This window comes from Coptis chinensis, chromosome 4 (assembly GCF_015680905.1).
Source record: "Coptis chinensis isolate HL-2020 chromosome 4, ASM1568090v1, whole genome shotgun sequence".
NCBI classification, from domain to species: domain Eukaryota; kingdom Viridiplantae; phylum Streptophyta; class Magnoliopsida; order Ranunculales; family Ranunculaceae; genus Coptis; species Coptis chinensis.
The window spans coordinates 98,471,432-98,498,630 of NC_141459.1; the positions used below are offsets into that span (position 1 = coordinate 98,471,432).

General features: G+C 36.9%; 2 protein-coding genes, 1 long non-coding RNA gene and 1 other non-coding gene across 5 annotated transcripts; 1 reads left to right on the top strand and 3 right to left on the bottom strand.

Annotated features, from left to right (window-relative positions):
• Window positions 1–12,790: 12,790 nt before the first annotated feature.
• On the bottom strand, window positions 12,791–17,581 carry LOC147506118 (uncharacterized). The gene is given in 2 exon segments (XM_086558407.1): window positions 12,791–13,660; window positions 13,991–17,581. Coding segments are annotated over 2 exon segments (3,729 nt in total). The 5' UTR covers window positions 17,310–17,581; the 3' UTR covers window positions 12,791–13,250.
• Window positions 17,582–19,051: 1,470 nt separating this feature from the next.
• On the top strand, window positions 19,052–20,527 carry LOC147506119 (uncharacterized). Its single transcript, XM_086558408.1, has 2 exons — window positions 19,052–19,286; window positions 19,760–20,527. Exons 1-2 carry the CDS (start codon window positions 19,137–19,139, stop codon window positions 20,393–20,395), a joined length of 786 nt encoding a protein of 261 aa, XP_086414534.1. The 5' UTR covers window positions 19,052–19,136; the 3' UTR covers window positions 20,396–20,527.
• Window positions 20,528–23,007: 2,480 nt separating this feature from the next.
• Window positions 23,008–23,118, bottom strand: LOC147506120 (U5 spliceosomal RNA). The gene has a single exon (XR_015194114.1). It is a non-coding gene; the product is annotated as a U5 spliceosomal RNA (small nuclear RNA).
• A 117-nt stretch (window positions 23,119–23,235) lies between these two features.
• Window positions 23,236–24,701, bottom strand: LOC147506121 (uncharacterized). Of its 2 annotated transcripts, none has more exons than XR_015193588.1 (3): window positions 24,234–24,701; window positions 24,073–24,152; window positions 23,236–23,919 (listed from the first exon to the last, which is right to left on the bottom strand). It is a non-coding gene; the product is annotated as an uncharacterized LOC147506121 (long non-coding RNA). The 2 variants fall into 2 exon arrangements; XR_015193587.1 differs by having other exon boundaries at window positions 24,073–24,144; window positions 24,234–24,697.
• Window positions 24,702–27,199: the final 2,498 nt, after the last annotated feature.

Sequence of the window (27,199 nt, forward strand, 5' to 3'; positions counted from 1 at the left end):
GTATCATCAATTTAACGCGTGGGTCACACCAAGTTGAACCCTAATAATTGCAGTACTATACATAATCAATCAGCAGTTCATTTGTACCAAGCACAGCCAGAGATGTAAAATTCACTTCTTGCCCAGGATTTCATTCGAGTTACAGGGACACTGAGGATAAGTGTGTCAATTATGACATGGCAACCTATATAAGTAAGACATGGACACAGCTTAATTAAAAAGAAAAAATATTACTATTTTTTTAAGTTGCACTACTAATTCTTGGGCTCAATATACCTTACAAATCCCCTCACAAATAAATAACCATGGAAGTGCATACCATGGAGTTGTAGCTATATTAATTGATTATTTTCTTAGGCTTTTTAGGGTATAGAAGTAACCCTAGTTAGAAATCTTCTGCACAACGCGTGTCGTGTGTGGCGAATGCAGTGTCTGTGTGTTTGTGTGTCTATGTTACTTAGGTTACCAAGATACAGGTGGAAGTAGAAGAAGAAGACTTGAAGATTAGTTTTAACCTGACATAAAGTTGTGTTGGACAAGGACGTTCTTTGAAGATGCCAGGGCGTGAGGGGTTCGCCTTGAGGAAGAGGGCTTTACTGGACCTTTGGGTGAGAGCCAACCGAAAGGATGCTTGGAAATCCTTGCCAAGAGACTAAAAAGATGAGTTTGGGGACTCTGTCAAAAGATTATCTCATCCACAATTTGACCCAACTCAGGATGAAATTGAGATGCTACCCAGAAATTGAAATTCTCAAAAACTCTTTTGTGTTAAAAGACTAGCGGTTACCCGTGGATATGTTACCTGGGAGACACTGTCACTTTTCCAAGGCCATTTATTATTAAAAAAGTCAATCTAGTATCACACTGCAAACAGAGAGAAAAAGCTAAAGCGACGTGAACAAGCAACCCTAATTCTGTCCATATGCTGAAACAAAAACCATACAATGCATAGTAAGAGCTCAAATTAGACTGATCAAAATGCAAACAAGAATCAGTACGAAATGATCTGAGGTGGGTAGAGTACTTTTTGAAGATGAAGGACTGGAAAAGGAATCACTGAGGTCAAAGATATTAGCAAAGCCGAGGAGCTCTAAAGGTTGCAGAGACATCTGCTGCACCTTGAATGAGCTCGAACCAGAGACCTCTTGGAGCAATGTCCAAGGGTCTGCTAGATGTTACTGTGTGATGAAAGAACTTGTCGTAGATATATTCCCCCCACCCCGTCCCATCTCGTTCTTCCCTGCTCTGAAGCCGTTGTACAGCATCCAAAAACCGGAGAAAACAGCACCTATATCCCTTTTATTCTACTTCCCCTCTCCTCTCCACTCATTCTCACGCCCATCGATCAGGTTATACTAGTATGTATATTAAGGGTATATCATACATTTAGCCTAAGCATCACACTCTTCTAAGAGATAATCTTAAGTTATTATATGAGCTCCCCTTTATGTCTATCTCAAAAATATAGCTAAATTCCACAATCTTTACAAGCAACTAAAATCCTTCAGCTAAAAAACACTACATTCACAGAATATAAAAGCAAGCAATACCAAAAATTGAAACAAACCCCATATCAACATAAACGAAAAAAGAAAACATACCATCTTCTTCAAGATCACTACCGGAATCAATAATCTGTTTAATCTCAAATTCATCAACAGCATTAGCATCCTTTGGTGGAGGGAAGGACTTGAAGTGAATCAGTTTCAATAACACAAGGATTATTACAAAACGAGCACCAAAAAATTTGGGTTTGAAACAAAACCAAAAGTTTTGTAGTTTTTAATAAGTGGATTTGTCTAACTTGCCTGTCATTTTAACCAGTTTTTCGGGTTTCCATGTATATTTGGTGCAGATTGGCATGTTGTGTGGATTGTATCTGTTCCCTTGGGTTTTTCCTACTGCTACTGAGGCCTTTGACAAATTTCTCCTTGAATTTCTCAGGTAAACTACAAAGCTTAATATTCGCTAATACAATTACAGGACCAGAATGCGCATAAGCTAAGACAGTCATCAAGATGGCATATATGCGGCAATAATCTACAAAGTTATTTGTTGACACCGTCAATCCAATCCAAGTCACTAAGTGAAGATATCTGTGTTACTGTAAATGATCAATTCAAATGCATGCTAGGTACGTGGACACATTATAAAATCATAATTTATATTAACACAAAGTAAATGGGAACAAGATGAAGTTAACTAGGCCTACCTGTAGAGATGAAATTATTTTCAGAATCCAAAAAAATGATTTCCATTATATCCAACCTCCTTGTATTGTAATACACATAAACAAAACACCAAATCTATACATCATTCCGATTCAACTTCAGGTAGTGGACGCACTAACAAACTCTCCGACTCAATATCTGCCAACGCCGAATAACTTCCACATCTCAAATGCCGGTTACAAGACAAAGTACCAAACAAAACAAAACACATAACCAAAATCCCAATAGCATGTACAACAAACAACAAATCAATCAAAGCCACACCTCTCAATCCATCCTCTTCAAGCTCGCATTGTACATTACTCTTCACATGAGACTCAAGTAATGAAATCTTCCTACACCCTTTCGGCGAAAAAGTATCTGTATACAAAGACAACCCAGCTTGTAACACCCACGTCCCTTTAAACACAAGTCCACAACACAAAACCACCTCGACGAAAAACGCAGTTGGTCTTAACGACAAATAAAAACAACAACTAGCACAAACTAATGTCAATCCAGCTAACAACTCATAAACACGAAAACCAGGATTCCCCACACCTGAAATCTCTTTCCCCGTGAAAGAACACTCCATTAAAAACAAAATGCCAGCAAAAATAAACAAAAAACTCTCGTTAATAAAAAATGGCTCAACGTTTTCACGTAAAATGATTAATATTAAGAGTGCCCAGAACATTAAAACTACTAATGATTGTTGAAATAATGTGAAACGGTACGTAGGGTGGCCTGAAAATGATAGGAACAAGAAAATTTCTGAAAATGAAGCAATGGGTAGGACTATTAGGAGAATGTATAGGTCGATGGTTTTCCATCTTGGGTCTGATAAGTACCATGTTTTTGATCTGTAGTGAGATGGGTTTTTGAGGTAATGGGAAAAAGAACATATTAGTCTACGTATTCCAATTGGGAATAGGAATAGAAATGCGGAAAAATGGGTTGCTAATGATCCCATTTTTGTTTTTCGGTTTTGTTTGAGAATAGTGGTTAAAGAGTTTGTGAGAAAGCAGGTTGGGGAATTTTATGCCATTGTAGCTGGAAGAAGAAGATGAAGAAGAGTTTGCAGTATGTTTCTCTTTTTGTTTTGTGTTGCACCGTGCAATCACTGTGTGGCTTTTTCTTACGTTCTTCGATTTTTGCATTTTAAGGAGAGAAACTATTCTAAGCATCAAACACCAAATTTTGTTTTTTCATTTTAAGGAGAGACACCTTTTGATAAAAACACCAAAGGGGCAAATTTGGTATTTGCTTTGGTGGCTGTATCAAATCTCTCTCGCAATTTTGGAAAATTTGTGCAGTGTTTGGAACACCACATGGGCTTGGACTAAAGTGTGGGCTTCAATGACGCAGTTTTGCGAAAACCGCATGGTGTTGTAAACACCAAAGGGGCAAATTTGGTATTTACTTTGGTGGCTGTATCAAATTTCTCTCGTGGTTTTGGAAAAATCACGCAGTGTTTTGAACACCGCATGGGCTTGGACTAGAGTGTGGGCTTCAATGACGCGGTTTTGCGAAAACCGCGTGGTGTTGTAAACACCAAAGGGGCAAATTTGGTATTTGCTTTGGTGGCTATATCAAATCTTTCTCGCGGTTTTGGAAAAATCACGCAGTGTTTTGAACACCGTATGACCTTGGACTAGAGTGTGGGCTTCAATGACGCTGTTTTGCGAAAACCGCGTGGTGTTGTAAAGACTGCATGCTCTAAATGAAAAACTGGGCAAAAAACAGCTATATTTTTCTTTCACTATAAATTGAAGCACTCACACAATAGGTTTTACACTCACTTCTATTCTCCACTCTCCACTCTCTACTCTAAACCACAATGACTAGTGAAGAGCCAAAAACAAAATCTAGAAGGGCTTCATAGATACAAAAACAAGATGTTGCTCTCACTAATAGTTGGCTACAAGTTAGTCAAGATAGTGTAGTAGGAAATGAACAAAAGTCAAACGAATTTTGGAGTAGGATTCTAAACACAACTTTACGGGCAGAAAATACCGTTGGACTCTCATTCAAGCTAATATCAATAAGTTTCATGCTATTCTTTCTAAGATTCAAGCATCTCCTCCAAGTGGCTATAATGACAATATAATTGTAAGTATTATTTACTTTATATTTGTTATTTTGATTCACAAATACATTTTTCAATTCTAATTTAGTTTTTTCTTAATTGGTAGGTTGAGGAAGCAATAAGTGCATATATGGGATCCATAATGGGGTTTGAAAGTGGATGTAATGCTATAATATGGTGAAAGACTCACCCAAATGGAAGAGGCTACAATTGAGAAATGAATTGCGACCCACCAAAAAGTCGAAGCCAAACAATGGGGAAAGAGGTTCATCAGTTCCAATATCAACTGCAACAACTTAACCAATGGATTATGATTCACACCAAGTTAATGGGCTTGCGAATAGGCCTTTTGGAAAGAAAGAAGAAAAGAGAAGAAAACAAAAAGAGAAAGAAAATGGTGATTCTAAAGTGGAGGAATCCGATAAGAAACTTGATGGGGGTAATGAATTGGAAGCTCAAAGACAATTGAAGAAAGATGAGATGGAATCCGAAAAACTTCAATTGAAAAAAAATCGATGGATTGGAAGCTCCAAATCCAAAAAGAGAAACTTCAATTAAAGAAAGATGCGCTCCGAGTTAGAGAAGATGAAAATGATGCTAAAATACTAGGAAGCAAGTTAGAAGGATTACCCGAAGATGAGCGTGAAATTTGGCAACTTAAAAAGGCAAAAATTTTACAAAAAATGAAGAATTGAGTTGCCAATATCACTGGTAGTAGTCAAAGTAGTGCAGAAGAGTCTAAATGATTTACTTCCTACTTATTATGTCTTTTAATTTATGGCGTATTTTAATTTGAGTTTGTATCTTGATTTTAATTAGAATGTACTTTAATTAAATATTTTCTTTTAATTTGAGTTACCTTAATTTAAAGTTGATACTTTTTATCATTCTAAAAAAAATTCGGCAGAGTCTACTTTGTATTTTCAAAATTCTCATATACACAAATCCTTTCATAAAACCACAAATACATAGAAATTGAAACGATAAATAAACACAAAGTCCAAATGAAGTCCAAATAGAAATAGAAATCAACGCCGACCACGCCTACTCCACAAATGCTCGACCAAGTCATTCTTCAATCTATCATGAACAACTTGTGAACGAACCTTCTCGACGCTAGATGCCCAACGAGATAAAACAAAGTGGCGTTCATCTTTAGATGCACCTTCTATACTTGGCCTTTCATAATCAGGAATATACTACGGGATATCTGTTTCGCGTTCATCTTCTACAATCATATTGTGTAAAATAATGCAAGCCCTCATAACAGTAGCCATAGTCTCCAAATACCATAACCTGCGCGGATTTGCTAAAATAGCCCAACGCGACTACAATGTACCAAACGCCCGCTCTATGTCTTTTCTAGCAGCTTCTTGCTTCTTTGCAAAATATTTGTCTTGTGCAACAGTCGGCTTAGAAATCATTTTAATCAAGGTGACATAATTATGATATATACCGTCAGCCAAGTAATAGCCCATATCATAATGATGCACATTCATAGTGTGGTTACAAGGAATAGCTTCATCATTGACTATATCATCAAATATTGGTAAGCGGTCAAGCACATTAAGATCATTGTAAGAACCCGCCATTCCAAAAAAAACATGCCAAATCCACGTGTCACGAGAAGAAACCGCTTCCAGAATTACTATTGGTTTATGTACATGGCCAGTATGAGACCCTTGCCACGGGGATGGGCAATTCTTCCATTGCCAGTGCATGCAATCAATGTTTCATAGCATTCCAAGCCATCCACGTTCCTCAGACTCTTCAAGCAAACGCTGAATATCTGCAGCATTTGGTTTGCACAAGTATTCACCTCTAAAAATTCTAATAATTCAATCACAGAAATAGCACATGCTTTCATGTACAGTTGGCTCAGCAATATGTAACATGTAATCTACTAGATCAGCTGGAAACCCATAAGCAAGCATTCGTGTAGCACCAATTAATTTGATTTTTGGGTGAATCCCAAATTTACCCGTATTATTAACTTTTTGTTGAAAATATGATACATGATGGTTAAGATGATTGAAAATACGAATAAACAATGACTCACCCATACGAAATCGGCGTCGAAAGTCGTGGTCAGTGAATATAGAATTTGCGCCGAAGTAGTTAGCATTTACACGAGCCAGTATTGCCTCGTATTGACGATTCTTGCATATTCTTCCTTTCTTCGAACCACCATGTGGTTTATAAGAAGACTCCGCTAGCTTCCTGCTGACGCAATAAACCCAGACGATGTCAGACCAAAGGTAGAGCAATAGCCACTAATTTTTTACAACGCTTAATTACAGTGTTATCATTTGAAGAGCTCGAGCTCGAAGAAGCTAGAAGAAGAAGAAGAAGATGAATGATTCATTGAAAAATCGTCAAGAGTTTCGGTAGTTTATTTTTTATTTTTTTTTGTTTTTGGTTTTTTGTTTTTGTTTTTGTTTTTGGTTTTTGTTTTTGTTTTGTTAAGGAGATGAGTTTAGGATTAGAGAGAACATGAAAAATGAAGAGAGCCATGCAGGAAACATGGGGTTAAGAGATGATAGCACGCGGTGTGTGACACACCGCGCGGTTTCTGGAAAACCACGTGAGCTTGTGCTTCTGTGGTGGGCGTCTATGGCGTGGTTTTGCGAAAGCAGCGTAGACTATATGACACGGTTTATCCAAAATGGCGGCATTTCATGTCAATTTTTGGTATGGCTCCTGAAGTTGGTTGGTGTAAGTTTGGTTTGGTTAAAAAATTTGGTTTTTTTTTTGTATTGCTGCTCCTAAAGATGCTCTAATACTCTTTCTTATGAGTGCCATATATATGTCTCAATTGTGTAATGCAGTTATCTCATCAAGCGTGTTGTCTAATATTACAAAATATTAAAAATTGAGGTATATTACATTATTATATACCGTATGATATGTGGATACATATATGACACAGAATATATGACACAGAGTATCTGACCACAGATTATTTTTAAAATATGGTTTGATGTGTATTTTTGGTAGTTATATATTCTAGTTCTTTGATCAATCGAACAAAAAAATATAAAAAATAATAGAGGAAGTTATTTCGTGATGTTTGAATATGATACTCTAATTGTTTCAGAGTTGGACCAAAGAATTAGGTTCTGACCAAAGAATTAGGTTCTGATTTGAAAGTTACGCCAAACTCCCAAGGACCATTTCTTACGAAAATGAAATTCAACTAGTTTTTCCAAATGCAAATTGTACTTACAAATATCTAATGCGTGACACACAAGTTATTTCGTGACCAAGGAGAAGACCATTGGAGTTGGAAGTTCTAGGGAAGTTGGTGTTAGAGTAGTAGTATCAACACAGCAACTAAAGTAGAACAGAAGGAACAGTAGACAAGGATAGAATTAATAGGTAATAACCAAGGCGCGAATTAGGCTGTCCTTAAGGAAAGATTTCGCCCCTTCCAATGGTGCAGAAAGGCAGCAGTGGCGTTTTCCTCACATGATTCAATGGTTAACAGCAGTCTGACTTTGCAACTAGAACAGACTACCCTCTATAATAGCAATATAACTCTCTCTGGTGGCTACAGGAAGAAAAGAAGAAGAAAATGACTGGTTTGAGTTTCTGTTTCTCTGAGTTAAGTTTCTGATCAAGTCTATTCCCTCTATGGACTCACAGTCCTATTTATAGAGGTTAGGTCAGTCTCCTAAATAGATAAGGAAAAGAGACCAACTCCTAATAGAACACAAAAACTTGCTGCTCAAGAAAAAAGCAAAACAAGTTTAGGCAATTGGTCAAACTACTACCCACAACAGTAAGCCCAAGCCCAAGCCTGAACCCGACCTGATGTGGTGGATAACCAATGTGGGCTATCTATTATGAACTAAAGTGGAAAGAACACTATTTGTTCATCTCCTCCACTTTGCACACATACACTAGTATTTAGAAATACACAAGAGATTCTAACAATCCCCCACTATTTCAAAATACTAATAGTCCCCCACTATTTTGGAATAGGATATTACAAAAGAAAAGGGTTAACTAAATGTCAAAGAGAATCGAAAAAACAATGCATAAGATACTGGTGCTTTACGGGCTTGAACCAGTCATAGAGTAACATGTCTTATAATACGTGAAAGTGGTGGATTAAAAAATCGTTGAACCAACATTCCCTTGTAGTAAAATAGATCACATGCACCCACATTGCTTTTTCATTATATGTCTGTTCTGCGGTGTTGCGCTTTTTGGCCCTTGCGCTGCCTGTGTTCCATGAATGATCTAGAGTACTTGCCTATATACTCATAAGAACCGACCCGGCCAGTTCTACATTCACGTAGGTGGATATCCATCAAGTGTACATTGCAGTTAAAATACACTATCTCATTATAAAATGGACTATGGATTCCAATAAGAGTAAAATAACTCATCCTTACTCATTGCAATTCTAGTTATACAAAGTATACTATAGTACCATCTCACTATATAGGGGGGCGCCTCATAAATAAATAAGGCGATAGTAATCGCAGATCTAATTTGTGACTTGTTTTTCCCTTTGAACCTACTTCATGGAATCTCCAATCACATAGGTAGGGTTGCCGTCAGTGTCGCCCTATATATAGGCATAAGTCCCATCCCCCTCGACGTATAACCACTTGCCTCCAAATAAGTGGTACGGTCAGACATATGGCCAAACTAAGTCCGACCTAACATAATCTCTAGCAGCTGCTTGATTAAGTTATATCTCAAACTTATGTGTATACATTTCCCATTGCACATGTTTTTTTTATTTTTATGTCTTAGCTATTGCAATGAGACAGTTGCAAAGCATAGACGCATTAGGAGGCTGTTTAGAGCCAATGGGAAGATTTGCCAAGAGGTTGCTAACCTACTCAATATCATCACATGCCTTTTATAAGGCGACTAGCTTGGATAATATCCAAGACACTTAATTTCCACCAAGGGTAAACACATAAACATTACTGGATCCAGTTTATAACACATTACCTTTCTAACAATGATGGAAATCTACTAAATATAAGTCCATAATCAATGGCTCCGTTATAGTACTTGGATAAACTGACAATATACATCCAATGTTTCTTATAAGAACAATGAGTTATCAACTAAGTATGCCATTAATGTAGGCAATGTCATGTCTCACATATATAATTCATCAAGTACAATAGGCTACCAATGATATTGACATATTTAGTATGAGAAAACACAAGTAGATTATTTTTCATAAGATGGATATTTGCCACAAAAGGTGTTAACGTATGCTTACTATCAGAATACCCATACTTTTCAATAAAAAATATTTCTACTACATGCTAAAATAATATAATAAGACCAACATGAGTTATAATTCCTATATTCACCAGTCATTCAATTCTGTAGTGCCCGAAATTCCCCTATACCATCCGGCCGGTCTGGTTTAAGGTACGCTGTGGGCTTCAACCATATTCAAACGCCAACATTTTGACAATTGAATATAGCATTTACAGAAATGAGTTTAACAACATAATGAACTATCATTTTCAATGATGGTCTATTATGTGTTTCAAATAGGAATTTCTCTGTCTCATACACATTCTCAATGCTAGCACTCATGATATTAAATCATCTAAACAAAGAGAGATTAACATATATGTCTTGCTTTATTCTAAAGAAAAGACACACCTTTATCAACAACGGTACTTTGACATCCATATGACACTAATATGTTGTTGAATTGCTCATGCCATTTATAGGCGCTTGAATCAACTCATGCAAAGATTTAACTAAATTGTATACCTTCAGCTCATCACCTGGTACTACTTGGTATTGTAGTTCCGCACAAATACTCAACTAGAGTCTTTAGAATTCTGTAGAAGAAATTCTAGTTACATGAGCAAGGTTTCAAAGTACTATAAATCTTGTCTCTGATTGAAACCCCTTGGCTATTATTATTAGCTTTGTATTTTGCAATACAACTATCACGTTTTAGTTTTCTCTTGAAAATCCAATTAAACCTATAGATCCCCCAATAAAACAAGAGTCTAGTTTAGAGGAGTTTTATCCTTCAAAAAAGGACATTTCTCATAGACAGACAACTTCCTTATAGGTTAATGAATCTTCCTCAAGAAACATATAAACATCATCACCGTAAATAGTGGATATATTCACTGATAGTCTTCCAAATTTCTTGTTCAGAAATTATGGGATCCTCTTACGTAGTTCATTATGAACATCCAACCACTCTATGCCAATTTTACAGAAAGCACATTCTCAAATAAAATTAGCATATAAGACATTCAATAATAGTGTGGTATCTATAAGATTGTTATCACGCATGACAACTAAAACAAACATCACTATTATAAGTTTCACCAATGAACATCTACTAGATAGTTCTAGATCTAAAAAATATTTCTTTTAGATTCATTCACAATAGCCTTGGCAAGACACCCCCCACATTTTGAAATATTTTTGGATAGGCTCAAGACCTTTCCATATTTTGTAGTTCAGTGTCTTTCCAATTATCTTGTGAGATGAACTATGGTGAAACAGTGTCATGCATATGGGTCACCACCCCCCACAGTTCAATGGTTACTCAACCTAATCAAACTTACATGCAAAACACATTATACCGCTACAAACATTAAAAGAAACAACAACAATAATATGCACTCTTATGACAATAATATACTTTACTCAAGTCTATGATTATGGATCATATTAAACATAGTCATATTATATTCATGCTATCTATATGAAAGGAAATTCACAAGTGATTCAAATGAATTTTAAAGAATAGAAAAATTAGATGAAAAAGGTTTTACCCAAGATAATATCATTATCATTCTTCTTTTCATCATTCAACATTCCAACTTGCATAGAGAGACAATCCACGTACTTGTACATCACCTTGGCTATTTATTCATAGTCATAAGAGGATAATGCCTAATAAGACAATCCACAAACGTTACATCTCCTTGTCTAAAATAGTCACTGGAGGATATTGTCTAAGAAGACAATCCATAACCTTACATCTCCTTGACTAAATTAGGTTTAGGAGGATATGATTGTTTCCCATATTGTTTCCTCTCGTAGACAACGATGCTCATTACTTAATAATATATGACATGGTTAAGCTTTATGCCTATGTTAAATAATGCATTCATGCCAAACATGGTTAATATCATATCATAGGTTCAGGAAAAGTAAACTTTAACTGTACCCCTCACAACAAAAAGTATACGATATTTAAGCAAATTTAGCCACTGAATATGCAAAATAACTGAGGACTCCACCTCCTCTCCTTACATGAGCTCAAGCAAGATAGGATACCCTATCAACAAGACCTCAAGTACTACTACAACATCTAATGACTTAACTCATTAATGTCTTAAACTAGAAATTTTTTACCAATAAACTATCATCAAATTCAAAGTAAATCCACGATGATTAATATCTAAAACTAGCATGCTATACAACTTTAACATATGCTCTATTGGATATAAGCTACAAGTTACTTCATCTAACATATATTTTCACAACATTATAATCATAACCATCGTCTAACAACACGTACACTCAATAGAGGTAATCAATTGTGCATTGAATACATTATAATTACTATCTAAAAGTGTGATTCATATTAACTATCTTGAGGTCTCTCTTAGACCATCTACATACATCTACATATGTACAAAGAAAATTAATATCAAACTACTTCTAGTCAAACCAATTAATATCTTAGTGATAAACACGTATAATTTGTTGACTAGGTTATTAAAGAAGTTTAAGCTTAGGGATTTTCCTCCTAAGAAAAACTAGCATGCAACTCAAGGCAAAAATATCACCATATAATCAAACCAAAAGAATTGCAAAGAGTGAAATAATACGATACCTAACCGATTGAAAAACCGGATTACCATATTTTTCTCCTTCTAGAAAAACAGTTTAAAAGAACTGTAATTCTGAACCAGCTCAGGACGAATTGGGTATCAAGCCTTATACCACTGGAAAGCTCTTTGAATCAACTATCCAACACAAAAAGCAGATTGCAAAACCGAGCTCTGAGTTGAAAGTTACAGCAGTTTCCGTAACGAGCGACGCAGCTGTCAAAAAGATGAACTTTGACGTTTTTTTTGATAGAAATCTCAAATTTGACTCCCACAAACGTAAGAGAAAGGTCTACAACTATATATGGTTTGATAAACCACAAAAGATCAATTAAGATTCAATCTTTAATTAGTTTCCCTAACAAAAACGAAATTATCAGAAAATTTCTAAAGTCATAACCCAATAACACAAACAATAACTCAAAGTAAAAGACTTATCTTTTGATTGCCGTATTAAAGCACTCTCATTTATTCTACTACAAAAATCTTTCCTTAAGATTGTTATAGTAGTTGTATCAACACAGCAACTAAAGTAGAACAGAAGGAACAGTAGACAAAGACAAAATTAACAGGTAATAACCAAGGCGCGGATTAGGTCAGTCCTTAAGGAAAGATTTAAGCCCCTTCCAATGGTGCAGAAAGGCAGCAGTGACGTCTTCCTTATAGGATTCAATGGTTAACAGCAGTCTGACTTTGCACTAGAACAGACTACACTCTAGAACAACAATATAACTCTCTCTGGTGGCTACAGGAAGAAGAGAAGAAGAAAATGATTGGTTTGAGTTTCTGTTTCTCTGAGTTGAGTTTCTGATCAAGTCTATTCCCTCTATGGACTCACAGTCCTATTTATAGAAGTTAGGTCAGTCTCCTAAACAGATAAGGAAGAGAGACCAACTCCTAATAGAACACCAAAACTTGCTGCTCAAGAAAAAAGCAAAACAAGTTTAGGCAATTGGTCAAACCACTACCCACAACAGTAAGCCCAAGCCCAAGCCTGAACCCGACCCGATGTGGTGGATAATCAATGTGGGACTATTTATTATGCACTAAAGTTGAGAGAACACTATTTGTTCATCTCCTCCACTTTGCACACACACACTAGTATTTAGAAATACACAAGAGATTCCAACAGTTGGAACATACTTTTTCAAACCATATTATTCGATCTTCCAAGTGCAAGTTTTTTGGAATGTTCAATTCGAGGAAGAGATGTTTGTGCTGATAGTTCAAGACTTCGAGTGACACCCGATGCATTGAGGGTCTAGCCTTTGGATCTGGATTTATGCATGCCAAAGCAGTCGAAAATGCTGCGGCTATTTCTTCTGCAGTAAAACCTGTTGGAAAGGGAAGCCGATCGTCTAACACGTCTTCCAGAAGTAGGTTATGTCTTTTGGAATGTAGGTATGAAATGTCTTCGCCGGGATGTTTTCCCACTAGCACTTCCAATACGACCACTCCGAAACTGTATACATCACTTTTCTCCGTTACCTTCACTATTGAAGCAAGCTCTGCATAAGAAATAAAGATAGAAAAAAAATTGGCAAGGTAAGAATGCGGAAACTATACTCTTATTTTTCTCATATATTGATATGCCTAGGAAGGCTAGGAACCATATTTTAGGCTGTTTCTCCACTAAAACAAAGTAGGCCGGCCACAAGTTTTACTCTTAAGATAATTTAATGACGTATATCTTAATATAATTCAATATGATTCTGATTGAAGAAAAAAACAATCAGAAACACAATTCATATGACAGATTAAACTATGCTGTTGGCATTTTATAGTTCAATCTATAAAATTACAAACATAATATTAAATGAATTGCAGGATAACCTTACCTGGCGCCATGTACCCGTATGAGCCAACTGGTGTCGTCTAGGTAGACTCGCCTGCTTCCACTAGTCTGGCTGTCCCAAAGTCTGAGAGCTTTGGTTTAAGTTCTAAATCCAGCAAGATGTTATTAAACGAGATATCCCTGTGCACAATTGGTGGTCTGCAGTCATGGTGTAAGTAAGATAAACCCTGTGCCACACCTCTGATAATTTTCAACCTCACTTCCCATTCCAAAATCTTTGCTTCTGGTTCACCATACTGCATGAACTTTGCCAAGTTTCCCTTCTCAAGATACTCGTATACTAAATACTTGCATCCTTTGTATGAAGAGATTCCATAGAGTTTTACAATATTCCGGTGTCGTATATTAGTCAGTGCAAGGGTTTCTGACCTAAAACTCTTTTCCTGCCAATCTATAGTTGATTCCATTTCTTTTTCTGTATGAAGACGTTTTATAGCAAAAATGTCACCATTTGGAAGCACTGCTTTGTAGACACTCCCTTGTCCGCCTTTTCCTATGCAATATTTCTCATGAAAGTTCTCAATCACAGTGACAACATCTTTGAACACCACTTTCCCATTGTAATTCCATATGGACAATGATCCGTCTTCCCTGCTTGCGCCATGGTTTTCTTCATCTTGGTCTTTTCTACAAGTAGGGTAGTAGATGAAAATTACGAATGAAATGAATAGAATTATTATGGCAGCTAAGAGAGAAATAGAAATGGCAACAGCCATTCTAAGCTTATTGCTTTCTCTGCGAAATATGGACAATGTGTTGTTACAAGGATTTAAATCTTGCCGGTCATTGTCGCTGCACAGACCTGGATTTCCAGCAAATGCCTCTGCTGGAGCTCTTTGGAAGATCTCAATATCTGGAACTGGACCAGTAAGGTTGTTATATGAGACATCAACCGATTGAAGACTTCTCATTCCCTGCAGGGAAGAGGGTATAGAACCAGTGATGCTGTTGTGAGAAAGGTTCAAACTCTCAAGTGATATTAGATTTCCAAGCGGTGATGGGATAACTCCTGTGAGTGAGTTCTCATTGAGGTCAAGCATAGTCTGTAAGGACACTAGATTTCCAAGATGGAAGGGAACTACCCTAACTAATTCAATTTTCCTGAGTTCCAAGGATATTAGCGCAATGCAGTCTCCAAGTTCCTCTGGTATCGGCCCAGTCAGGTGGTTTTGGGACAAGTCCAAGAATTGTAGACTCAACAACCTTCCAATCTCTGCTGGTACCTTCCCAGATAACTGATTGTTGCTGAAATTTAGTCCATATAAAGGTGTATCTGCATCGAACAGCTCCAGCGGAATATCTCCAATAAGTTGATTCGAGGACAGATCAAGTTCTTGTAGATTTGTTAAATTTCCAATCTTTGAGGGAATTTTACCTGATATAATATTGGTGGACATTCTGAAATATGAGAGCCTTGTACACTCCCCCCAATCCTAGGAGAGTCTTCCTGATAATTGATTATTCCTCAAGTCGATATATAGCAAATTTGGATATACTCCAAATGCATCTGTGATGTCTCCTTCTAGGAAATTATCTTCAAGGCGGACTCGGCTCAATCCAGTGCAATTTCTTAGGCTGCTGGGAATAGGTCCATCTAGTCTATTTCCACTTGCTAGCAAGTACATGAGCTTCCCCCCTCCACATATATTGGTAGGGAGTTTGCCGGAGAAGAAGTTGTAGGAGAAGTCAACATTCTGTAGAACACTGGGGCCAAAATCTTCGGGTATACTACCAGAAAAATTGTTATTTGAAACATAAAACAAAACCAAGTTTTGCAAGCTTGTTATAGATGAAGGCAAGGTCCCTTGGATTTTATTTGAGCTTACATCAAGCGATGTGATGCTTTGCATATTTCCTACTTCAGGTGGAAGAGTTCCACTGAGTTGGTTATTGTAGAAGTTTATGCTCACAACTGTTGTTAAATTTCCTAAAGATGAGGGGATTGAGCGGGTTATAAGATTATTGGACAAGTCAAGGTCAATCAGATTTGACAAATTTCCAATCTCTGGAGGGAGGGAACCTAATAATTGATTGTCAAATAGGTACAGATATGTGATCTTCTGGAGCATTCCAATTTCAGGAGGAATCGCACCACTGAAATTGTTGTGTTGGAGCTGCAAAGAATTGAGGTTAGTCCAGTTGGATAGGAAATATGCTTGAACTTCTCCTGATAGTTTATTGCTAGAAATCCCAAAATCAACAAGTTGGGATAGTGAGGCCATTGATTTAGGCAAGGGACCTGAAAGGTTGTTGATAGAGAGGTTGAGAAAAGTGAGATTGGTGCAAAACCCAAGTTCATATGGGATGCTTGAATTCAAGCCAGAGTTCTGGAAGTTTAGCGTCTGAAGCATCTTAAGTTTTCCTATTGAAGATGGTATTGGTCCATTGAACAAGTTGTCATTCAATTCGAGAATTTGGAGGTTTGACAAGAGGCCTACTTCATATGGTATTGTACCATTCAACTTGTTTAGTCCCAGCCTCATATGTTGTAGCTTGCTCAAATGTGTGATCTCCACTGGAATTTCTCCTTCAAATGAATTTGAAGTCAGGTTGAGAAATTCAAGGTTCTTAAGACTAGTGGCAAGTTGCACTGGAAGTGGACCTGTGATAATATTTTCAGATAAGTCAAGAAAGATCAATTTTGGATATTGAAAGATGAAAGGAGGAACCTCTGTGTCCAAATAGTTGTAGTTCAGCCAGAGAAACGTCAATGATTTCATTCCTTTGAATCGTATATGATCTGGATTTAGAAGATAGTTTCCAGCAAGATTGAAGTTCCATGCTTTTTGCAAATTGCTGAGCTGATATGGAATTTGACCGTTGAGTGAATTGTTAGAAAGGCGAAGTACCTGAAGCTCTAAGAGGTTCCCGAGCTGCACCGGAATTGTACTAGTGAAATTGTTGCTTCCCATATCAAGAAATACGAGTCTAGAAAGCATTCCAAGTTGACTGGGGATTGATCCAACCAAGTTATTAAAACAAAAACTTAGAGAAGTGAGGTTGGGAAACACTGAAAAATCAAGTTGGTCGAGAGTGCCATCAAGGCCCGAGTTCGCGAGGTTTATCTTGATAATATCATTTACTTCATTGCACTGATGAATTCCAGTCCAGTTGCAAGGACTCTTACCGGTGACATTAGTTAGAGACCATGAAGTTAGAGACCATGAAGTTAGAGAATGAGACTTCAACCGATTTTTCCATCTTAACAAAGCTTCTGCTTGTGCTTCTTTTTGCACCGTGATTTCTGAGAATGCACAAGAAAGGAAGACAATGAAAATTACACTTTCTAATGTTCTCCCCATGGTTCTTCCAGCAAATCTCTAAGTTGCTTGAAGAAAAAGCAAGTATGTCTCTATTATATAAGAACTTGGAAGGCAGAGAGAGATACGAGAGTGTGTAGTGTGTACACGATGGATTCACAAGTAGTTGAAATTTGAAAGACTTAACTTCGAACAACATGGTATTCTCTACTTGCTATATACGAGTTTACTAATAAAGACTTGGCTTCATGTCCACTTCAAGGTAGTTAAGGACTTAAGGTCTTAAACATGCAGTTTGCAACCAATACTAACTTGTGCTTGTCAACAGTGTATATTTTAAGAGAGTATCTTTGCTAAATCCAATTAAATTGTTGTTGGTGGCAAGTTTTTTAAGTGTCGGTTAAGATCGATGTACTACTAGATTAAATAAGTTTTTCAAGTTTTTGTTGAATCAGAAAGTTCTTAAGACCAACTTCCCTGACCATTTGGCCTTTAGCTTCTACCCCATTCATAGAAACTGCAGACTACGAAACAGAGATGGCCGGCCGTTCTATCGATTAAAAAGTTCAAGGATTTAAATGAAGAGAGAAACATTAAAATAGAGCGGGGAAAATGTAGGTAGAACACTAGAACCGTTGAAGTGCAAATGTTTTCAATTTTCAGTTTTTCACAGAATAGAGGGGGAAAGTACAAATTGATATACAATATTCTGTGGTACCAGTGTGGCAATGTGAACTGTGACATGAAATTGACAAAGCCCAAAGGCGGCCAAATAGCTAGAGACTTATGTTGAGGAAAGATATCTGTTTTGTGTTGCAAATTCCAACCCATTTTCCATACGAGTACTTTCGTTGCAGTCCCATATAAAAAAGAGTTGAAGAGTAAAATATTAGGATTAACTAGTATTACCCCCTACTAGATGAGCTAACTAAGGTTTCCCAAACTAGATGGAGAAATTAGGGTCTCTCCTTTGAGTACACAAAAAAAAAAAAATACGGTCAACTTTTTTTGTGTGTACTCAGGGGGGAGACCCTAATTTCTCCATCTAGTTGGGGGAAATCCTAATTGGCTCATCTAGTAGGAGGGTAATAATAAAAATCCAAATAAATTTGTTCAAAATCGACAGATAAGACTTCTAGGGTGCGCATGGTGTACAAGTACGCTGGCATGAGGGCCCTCGGACAATACTTTTTGTAGTAATACACTTGTACTCTTTGCGAGTGGCCCAAATTCAATTCCTCACTCTCTCTCATGTGCACACTAGATTTATTTATAATAATCTAATTTTTTATTTAACAAAATAGGGAAGTGTGGGGCTCAAAAAACCACATCCAATGGTAGATATTCATTTTCATCAAAATATGGCGTACTTGAATCTATCTAAGTGTTTGGAGGGTTTGTCTAATCACCAACAATTGTTCTTTGGGAACTTATAAACCGGAATTTCCCAAATTGACGTGATGCTATCGCTTGATTGGCTCACCCAATTGATATTATTGGGTTTATAGATAATGACCAATTGGACTTGATTTACATACCCGGTTAATATACAAATTGGATTAAGATTGGATAAAGTCATGTCTTTCATCATCCATGACGATCAAACAACATAACAAATACTTGAATGTTACTAACTTTTCGTAGTTCAAAGCGAAGAGACTACTTGGAAACCGAGTAAGTGGTCCAATTCAAAGTATCGAATGTTCCTCACGGGCCCAAGGTCGACCGGGAAGTGACCATTCTGGTCTTTCATATGCCACGCCCACACCAGCACACAATAGATGCCAAAATCTTATTGCCCTATAAATATCAAGAGAAAGACACTGAAATTTCATAGGAAGCACAAGTAGTGAGTGTGAAAAAACAATTATGGCAGATCTATTTATTAAGCAAGCAAAGGAATACCAAGAGAATCGGCCAAGTTATCCACCCGAGCTAATACGATTTATCGCTTCGAAAACACCCAATCATGATCTTGCGTGGGACGTTGGTACTGGAAATGGCCAAGCTGCAGTCATTGTGAGCATTTTATCTTGTTTTCTGAGTATATATATGTTGTGTATTTTGGTCAATCAAGCCTCATTTTGTCTGAGCCCATGATCCATGAAAAAACGAACTAAACGGTTTGGAACCATGATTCATGATCTACTTTTCTTTTTTGGAAAATTTGAGGTTGAAACGTGATTGCGAAGCCTCTGATCCTTCACCAAGATACTTTTAAAACTTTTTTTTTTTTCATTTCTTTAATTTTTTCAACTAAGATTACAATATGAGCTGCGTGAAACGTATTGTATAACTCTTTTGTAAAATGAAATGAGCCAAACATATTGACGCTCGACTAAATGCAATCTGATGGTGGCAAAACAAGTTCACCATATTGCTTTTGTTTTTGTTGACTTTTCTGTACATTTTATTCTATTGAATTGTTTTGTTGTGTTTTAATTTGTTGTTTGGACAGAATGCTAAATCAAGCTCTCTATTATTGTTTTCAGCTGGCCGGAATTTACAAGAATGTTGTAGGCACAGATACAAGTGAGCAACAACTGGCACTTGCGTCAAAGCTCCCCAACATTCGTTACCAACACACTCGTCTAAACATGTCCCTATCCGAACTAGAACGCGACGTGGTAGCACAAGACACCGTGGATCTTGTCACTGTCGCTCAAGCTGTTCATTGGTTTGATCTCCCCACATTTTACAGTCGAGTTAAATGCGTTTTGAAAAAGCCCACTGGGGTTCTTGCAGTATGGTGTTACATTGAGCCCGAAGTCAATGAAGCTGTAGACATTGTGTTCTGGAAATTGTACAGGGCATCTGGGCCTTATTGGGCGCCAGCTCGTAAACTAGTGGATGATAAGTACAGAAACATTGATTTCCCGTTCGAACCAGTTGATGGAACAGATAATACTGGTCCATTTGAGTTTGTAACTGAGAAATCAATGGATTTGGATGGATATTTGACGTACATAAGATCCTGGTCGTCTTATCAGACTGCAAAGGCAAAAGGCGTTGAACTCTTGAGTGAAGAAGTGATTGCGGATTTTGAGCGTGCATGGCAAACAGAAAATGGTAGCCGAAAGGTTGTCCGTTATCCAGTTTACCTGAGGATAGGGAAGGTGGGGAACTGATATGCATTGCCGCTTTATTCGCTAGCATTATTTCGCCTAATAGGCTAATTGTTTATGTTCAAATAAGTTTCTGTAGAATCACTTTTTCACTTTGTAAACGTAACCAGTTTAATACTAAGGATGGTTGCTAAACACCTTTCACCTCCGACTCTCCGAGCTTAGTTAGCCATATTGGAGGTGGCACTGTCACACTATGAACTAGTATAAAACATTGTAACCTTTGTTATTCATGGATGTGATGCTTTACGTCAAGAAGTAAAATTGAAATTTCTATCCCTCGGGCTGAAGTCAATGGCTCTCTCCTCGGCTTTTAAAAGTTAGTGTTAAAATCGATAAAGTAAAAGTTTAAAATTCGATAAATCTCTATTTTAAATGAAATTTAAAATGGAAATTTAAAGTCGATAAAGATGAGGAACAAATACGCCGACTTTTATTTTCTCACTTTATCGATTTTCTTTGCAAAGAGAGTAAAATAGAGATATTTTTAAATTTACTTTATCGACTATTTTAAATTTCAACTTTATCGACTTTTAACACTAATTTTAAAGCTGATAAAGATAAATCGACTCAGCCTCATTTCGATGGCACCATTTTCACTATATTAACATGTTTAAGCAACCCTGCGTAGTACATAACTACATCTGCTTGCCGGCTTGAGTTGAATGATCAAATACTAGTTTCGACACAGACTTGACCTTAATCAAGCCCAAACAGGGATAAGCCCAACTTCAACAATAACAACAAAAAGTAATCAGTGGTGTAAGGTGTGTGGACTGTGGACTGTGGAGTCTTATGGCTAGAAGACTATTCGTGGCGGCTACTGGTTAATTGTTGTCTCACTTGTTCACTTGCTTCTCATTTTGTTTTTTAAAACTTTAACAAGCTCTATAATAAGTTTTTTTTTGCTAAAGATATGTTCTTATCTTGAAATCATCCTCAAAGTACAATCATTCCTGATATCATGATTAATCCAGCCCCCTAAGAAAGGAGTTACATTCCACACCGAAGAGTACTTAGGGAGCCAATGCCTCCATCCGTGTTGTAATAGATTTGGGTGAACTAGTGTTACCCCCCACTAAATGAGCCAATTAGGATTTCCCCCCTACTAGATTGGAAATTAGGGTCTCCCTCCTAAATACACACAAAAAATATTCGGTCAACCCAATTTGATTTTTTTTTGTGTGTGTATTTAGGGGGGAGACCCCAATTTCCCATTTAGGAGGAGGGGGGTGTTAATATTGGTTAACCCCAGTTAAACCCAATAGATTCTCTTGATCTATTGCAGTATCCCAGTGCATTGTTTCTGCCTTATGTGCCGTAAACGTCGCTAATGCATCAACCCCATAATTAGCTTCTCTGTAGCTCCAATTCAGTAAAAAGTTTCCTTCCGAAAATAATGCTCGAATTTCCTTTATCATCTCCTTAGCACTTGCCGGTATTGGAGATGACATATTGGTAACGAACTCGTAAAGCATTCGATAGTCCGTTTCCACGAGTACATTTGCAAGGTTTGAGGCTTTCGCAGCTTGTAATCCTATTTTTAGTGCAATTGCCTCTGCCAAAAAAGCTGTAGAGAAAGCAATGGGAGTAGCAATGGCCATTATGAGCCTACCATTTTCGTCTCTGAACAAGCAACCAGCCCCTGCTGCACCTGGATTCCCCAGTGATGATCCATCAGTGTTAAGCTTAATCCAACCATTTGGTGGGCAGTCCCATTTCACATTAATTTCTATCTTCTAGGCGCCATTTTGTGGTCGAGTGTCAACAATTGCAGCCATGATTTCCGTCATCTTCCTTGCTTTTATTACCCAACGAAGAGGCTGTTGTGGTTTTCCATTGAAAATAATCTCATTTCTCGCCAGCCATATGGCCCATAACCCAGCACCAAGTGTAGTCATCCACATTCTTGCATCGGCCTCATTCTCTAAGCATTTGACCATGTGTTGTAACCAATCTCTAATGTTGTCAGCAGTACAGTAAGCCACAGAAACGGACAATAAGTAATAACAATGTTTTCAGCTGTTGGGGTTTTCAAGAACACTTAATTGGCATAATATAGTAATATACAATGTATTATCACTTTTTTTGCATTTTAGATACTATACAATTTTCTATGCGCTATTATTCACTAGGGTATGCCCGTGTCGTATGACACTGATATAGAGTCGCTTGCGGCACTAACTCTGTAGAAACAACCTAAACTTGAACTCCCCCCATTTTGATTGTATTATACTGGCTATTGTTCCATTCATGGTTAAGAATGATTATTAGGTTGAAAAACTCGACATGACACTAACTTGAACCACCTGAGGGGTAATTTGGACAGAAACTCCCCATTATTTGACAACTTTCTAATGTTTTGGATCATGTTAAAAGGCTAACTGTCATTCAATAAATCCGGTCCAAATGTGCAGATGTTTAACACAGGGAATGCAAGGCCAGCACAGCTCCCAACATTTAAATTAACACGAGTTACTTCAACACCCTTTGGAAGAGATGCAGGATCTACTGCATAATTGAATTCTGTACCTACGAAAGAACATGAATGAGCAACCAAAAAGGAAAAAACATCAGTATATAGTTCTTTCTTTGGGGGACTTCCTTTATTTCCTTGCAGGGTGGTCTCCTACCGAAAACAGGTGCATCCCACAATAAGTGATAAACACACGATATTCTTTAGTAAAAGTCGATAGAATAGTTCGCTCTGTGTTCACGACATGGTATTGTTCAGTGAAAACATGACATACACCCGTTCAACGAAACTAACAAGTCAGAAGTTGTTTACTAACAATTGCAACGATATAATAAAAACACAAACATATGCTACCAGACACACACACTTTAAGTATCAATGGAGTTTTTATGGATACAAATATGACTAAAAAAGTGTTAAGTTTATAGGAGTACAATGAATAACAAATGCCTCATTACTAATCAAAAGAACCTCAAGTTTACAAATTTGATAAAATGAATCCAAAGTGAGCAACTGAGCATTTTGTTAGTTTGTTTAACATACTTGAGCACTGATCTCGACACGACTATTCCGGACACTACGGACTGGATGGTTTCCTCCATGATGACCAAACTTCATTTTAAACGTTTTACCACCCAATGCCTGGCCAAGTAATTGATGTCTCATGCAAATGCCAAAAACAAGAACCTTTCCAAGCATTTCCTTCAATATTTCAACAACATAAAACACTGCTGAAGGATCCCCATGTCCATTGCTAAAAACAACTCCATCAGGTTTCATTTTGACTGGCCATGTACAATGTTGCCACATGATGCAAAACGCCGTAGAATGTTATGCTTGATCCCAAAATCATAGGCAACAACCTTCATTACACAAAAAGAAAAACAGTGAGAACTATCGACATCAAAACAAGTCTATTGCACTAAAAGTAGACCACTAAAATGAAAATTTCCGTCTTCACTTCCTTAGTTGAGGAATTCCCAGTCAGAACCAGTTTTGTCTACCCATTCATAAGGGGCAGTGCAAGAGACACCACTTATTAAATCAACACCTGCACATTTGCATCAAGAAGGGAATATTATTCTAATGTTGCAGGTCATCTTTCATAAACTGTGTGAGACCACAAAAGTTGTAACAAAATAGTACAATACAAGCTGAACTTGCGCAACTTCCTTTATTAACGCAATATGTAATCTAAACTTACCAACAATATTCCAGGTACGGGACATTTCCAAGAGTTCCTCATCAGTTTTAGATTTTTCTGTGCTCAATACACCTATTAGACTTCCATAAATAGAAATTAGTTATGGAAATTAGTTAATAATGGTAAGAAATTGTGCATATAGAAAAGCAAGAATCTAATACCGAAGTGATGATGATGATATAGAGTAGAAGGCTCGTGCCTCAAAGATTACAAAAAATTGCACTTCTTTTTAACCCCTCTTCTACAGTTTTTTCGGATGCTATTTTCTGTTAGATAAACAGAATGAAAAAAGCATGCATGAACAAATAAAAGAGAGGCCAATATGAAATACGCAGTTCCACTATCTGAGTTTTTTGGACGAATACTATGAGGTCGTGGTTGTTGTGGAAAGAAAACCACACTTTAAATCATAGAAAAATGAAAAACGAAAAAATTGGAAGGGAGGAGACATGGATACTTGGTTTTAAATCGCGGATGACTCTCTTCAGTCGCGGGTTCTCGACACTGAGGCGAATACTCTCTTCAGTAGTGGGTTCTCGATGAGAAAAGGGGTGGGAGTGATGGAGGAGGTTAGGGCAGATAGAAAATAAGATCTAATCACATGGATCAAGATGTTGTGGATAGAAGCAACATACTAGCGGGGAGCCGCTTTTTCTTCCATGTCATATTTTGTTGAAAAATGATTGCAGCCGTTGGATTGGGCTCTTTGGGCCCCACACCATTATATTTTATTATATAGACTAGTTAGTGCCCGTGTTTTCGGCACGGATTTCATAGAGTGGCATTCCAGATAGATTGATTCAAAAGTACACATGTATTAGTATAATGGAAATGGAGATTTGAGAAGTAGGTAACTCGAAAAGTATAATGCGTTAATAAATAACAACTTATTTAGTAATGAGCGGTTTATTTTAAAAATTGTGTCACTAATTTCTTGAAAGCATTTGGGAAATAGGTGAATATAATGTATAACATTTTTAGTAAGGAAAACACGGGTAATTGGATAACATAAAAAAAAAATTAAAATGTCTTGAAAAGTAGTTTGTTGTTGGCAAACTATTCATCAAGTTGAAGTCGATGTAATAAGGTTATTTGGTAATTTGGTTGAACTTTATCCATATAAGGTTACGGTTGTGAAATGGTAGAAGTACTATGAAATCCATAAGGCACTTTGAAATGAGGCAAATTGCAGAGCTTATATCAACTATCAAGTAGGTCAGTGCCTCCGATTATTTCTCTAAATACAGAAGCTCTATGTTTTCTAAATTTGCCATCAATGCACTTCTAGAAGCTTGGATGTGATGGAGATACCAAGAACATTATTGTTGGCTTATTATAATTTATTTGTATACACAAATCTCTTGGAATTTGAATACACTAAGTTTTGTAATGTTAATCTGATCTGCTGCTATCATACTAAAATCTAAACCTTTCAACTCCATTAAGTATAATATATCTAGCATCTCGACCATTATAAAAAGATAAAGTCAGTCTTTCTATTGTTTTTCCTTAATAAGAACTCCACGCCCAATTCTATTCATAATCATTTAAATATTCTGCATTCAACTTCCGAGTTTCTTCAAGCAATTTGACCCAATTGCATGAAATATTGGGTGTCTCGATATGCTTCAATTGTATATATACGAACCCAGTCATCCTAAAGAGTATTAGAACACGCAGTTGTAGCACATTCTAAATGTTGTACCACGATAGCACATACCAATGCCCTAATCGTGTCGATTTTGCATTATTGTTTTGGTACTCATAATCCAATCTGGACCATCCTAAGTTAAGACAATAAGCAAAATAGGCCAAGAGTAATCACTTCATTTCCAAAATAAGATCATTTTTTAAAAAGGCATTGTGCATAGAAATAAGATCATTAAAAAAAGGCATTGTGCATAATGAATGGCATGACATTTCCAAAAAAAGGCAGCTCAATGAAAGGAATGTAATATCTTAGTGCATTTTGGGTGGTAAACATTGTGCAAAAATATCTTAGTGCACTTGTAAGTTGTTAACATATTTTGATATAGAAAGGCAAGCTATTTGTTATTGAATTGTGTTGATTGTTTAAATCAAGCAACAGTGTGTGTGTGCTTGTGATAGTATGAACTAGAGGACCGATCGCTGCCTATCCGAATACGGTTGACGATGTGGCTAGTGGAGCAACTCTTTTTTAGAGTTGTATGGACTTTCATCTTCTAAAGAGTATTAGAACACGCAGTTATAGCACATTCTAAATGTTGTACACGATAGCACATACCAATGCCCTAATTGTGTCAGATTTTGCATTATCGTTTTTGGTACTCATAATCCAATACCGGACCATCCTAAGTTAAGACAATAAGCAAAATAGGCCAACAACAATCACTTCATTTCCAAAATGAGATCATTTTTAAAAAAGGCATTGTGCATAGAAATAAGATCATTTAAAAAAGGCATTGTGCATAATGAATGGCATGGCATTGCCAAAAAAAGGCAACTCAATGAAAGGAATGTAATATCTTAGTGCATTTTGGGTGGTAAACATTGTGCTAAAATATCTTAGTGCACTTGTAAGTTGTTAACATATTTTGATGTAGAAAGGCAAGTTATTTGTTATTGAATTGTGTTGATTGTTTAAATCAACCGGCCGATTAATGTGCTTGTGATAGTATGAACTGTAGGGCCGATCTGCCTATCCGAGTACGGTTGGCCGCATGGCTAGTGGAGCAATTTTTTTTGCGATCGAAGTTCTTATAAGTGTAATAAACCCATCATACAACTTCGTGCTAACGGGAAAATGGTGAATAACGACTCCAAATGACAATTCCGCGAGGTTTCTTAGCCGTACAATATAAGTATGTGTGTCTAACTCACAAACTCTATAACTAAATGACCTAAATGTTTGATTTCAAGGGAGAAAAACACCAACAGTATACCAATCCAAAGGAACCTTAGAATATTATTTTAAAAAAAAGGGAACCTAAGAATCGAGTGCAACTCTCACAGCAATCAGATTTAAAACTTTGAATATAACGAAAAAACAGGGCAACTAAGTTAGTACATAACAACTTTAAATAGAAACATGGTATATCAAATCTCAAAATCTCCGTATCTTTTTCACACAGCCAAACTCCAAATT

Excerpts from the sequence above, each read along its gene's own strand:
- LOC147506119 (XM_086558408.1), top strand. The coding sequence starts at position 19,137 with ATGGCAGATCTATTTATTAAGCAAGCAAAGGAATACCAAGAGAATCGG. Across the intron at positions 19,287-19,759 it reads ATGGCCAAGCTGCAGTCATT|CTGGCCGGAATTTACAAGAA; the intron begins GTGAGCATTTTA and ends TATTGTTTTCAG.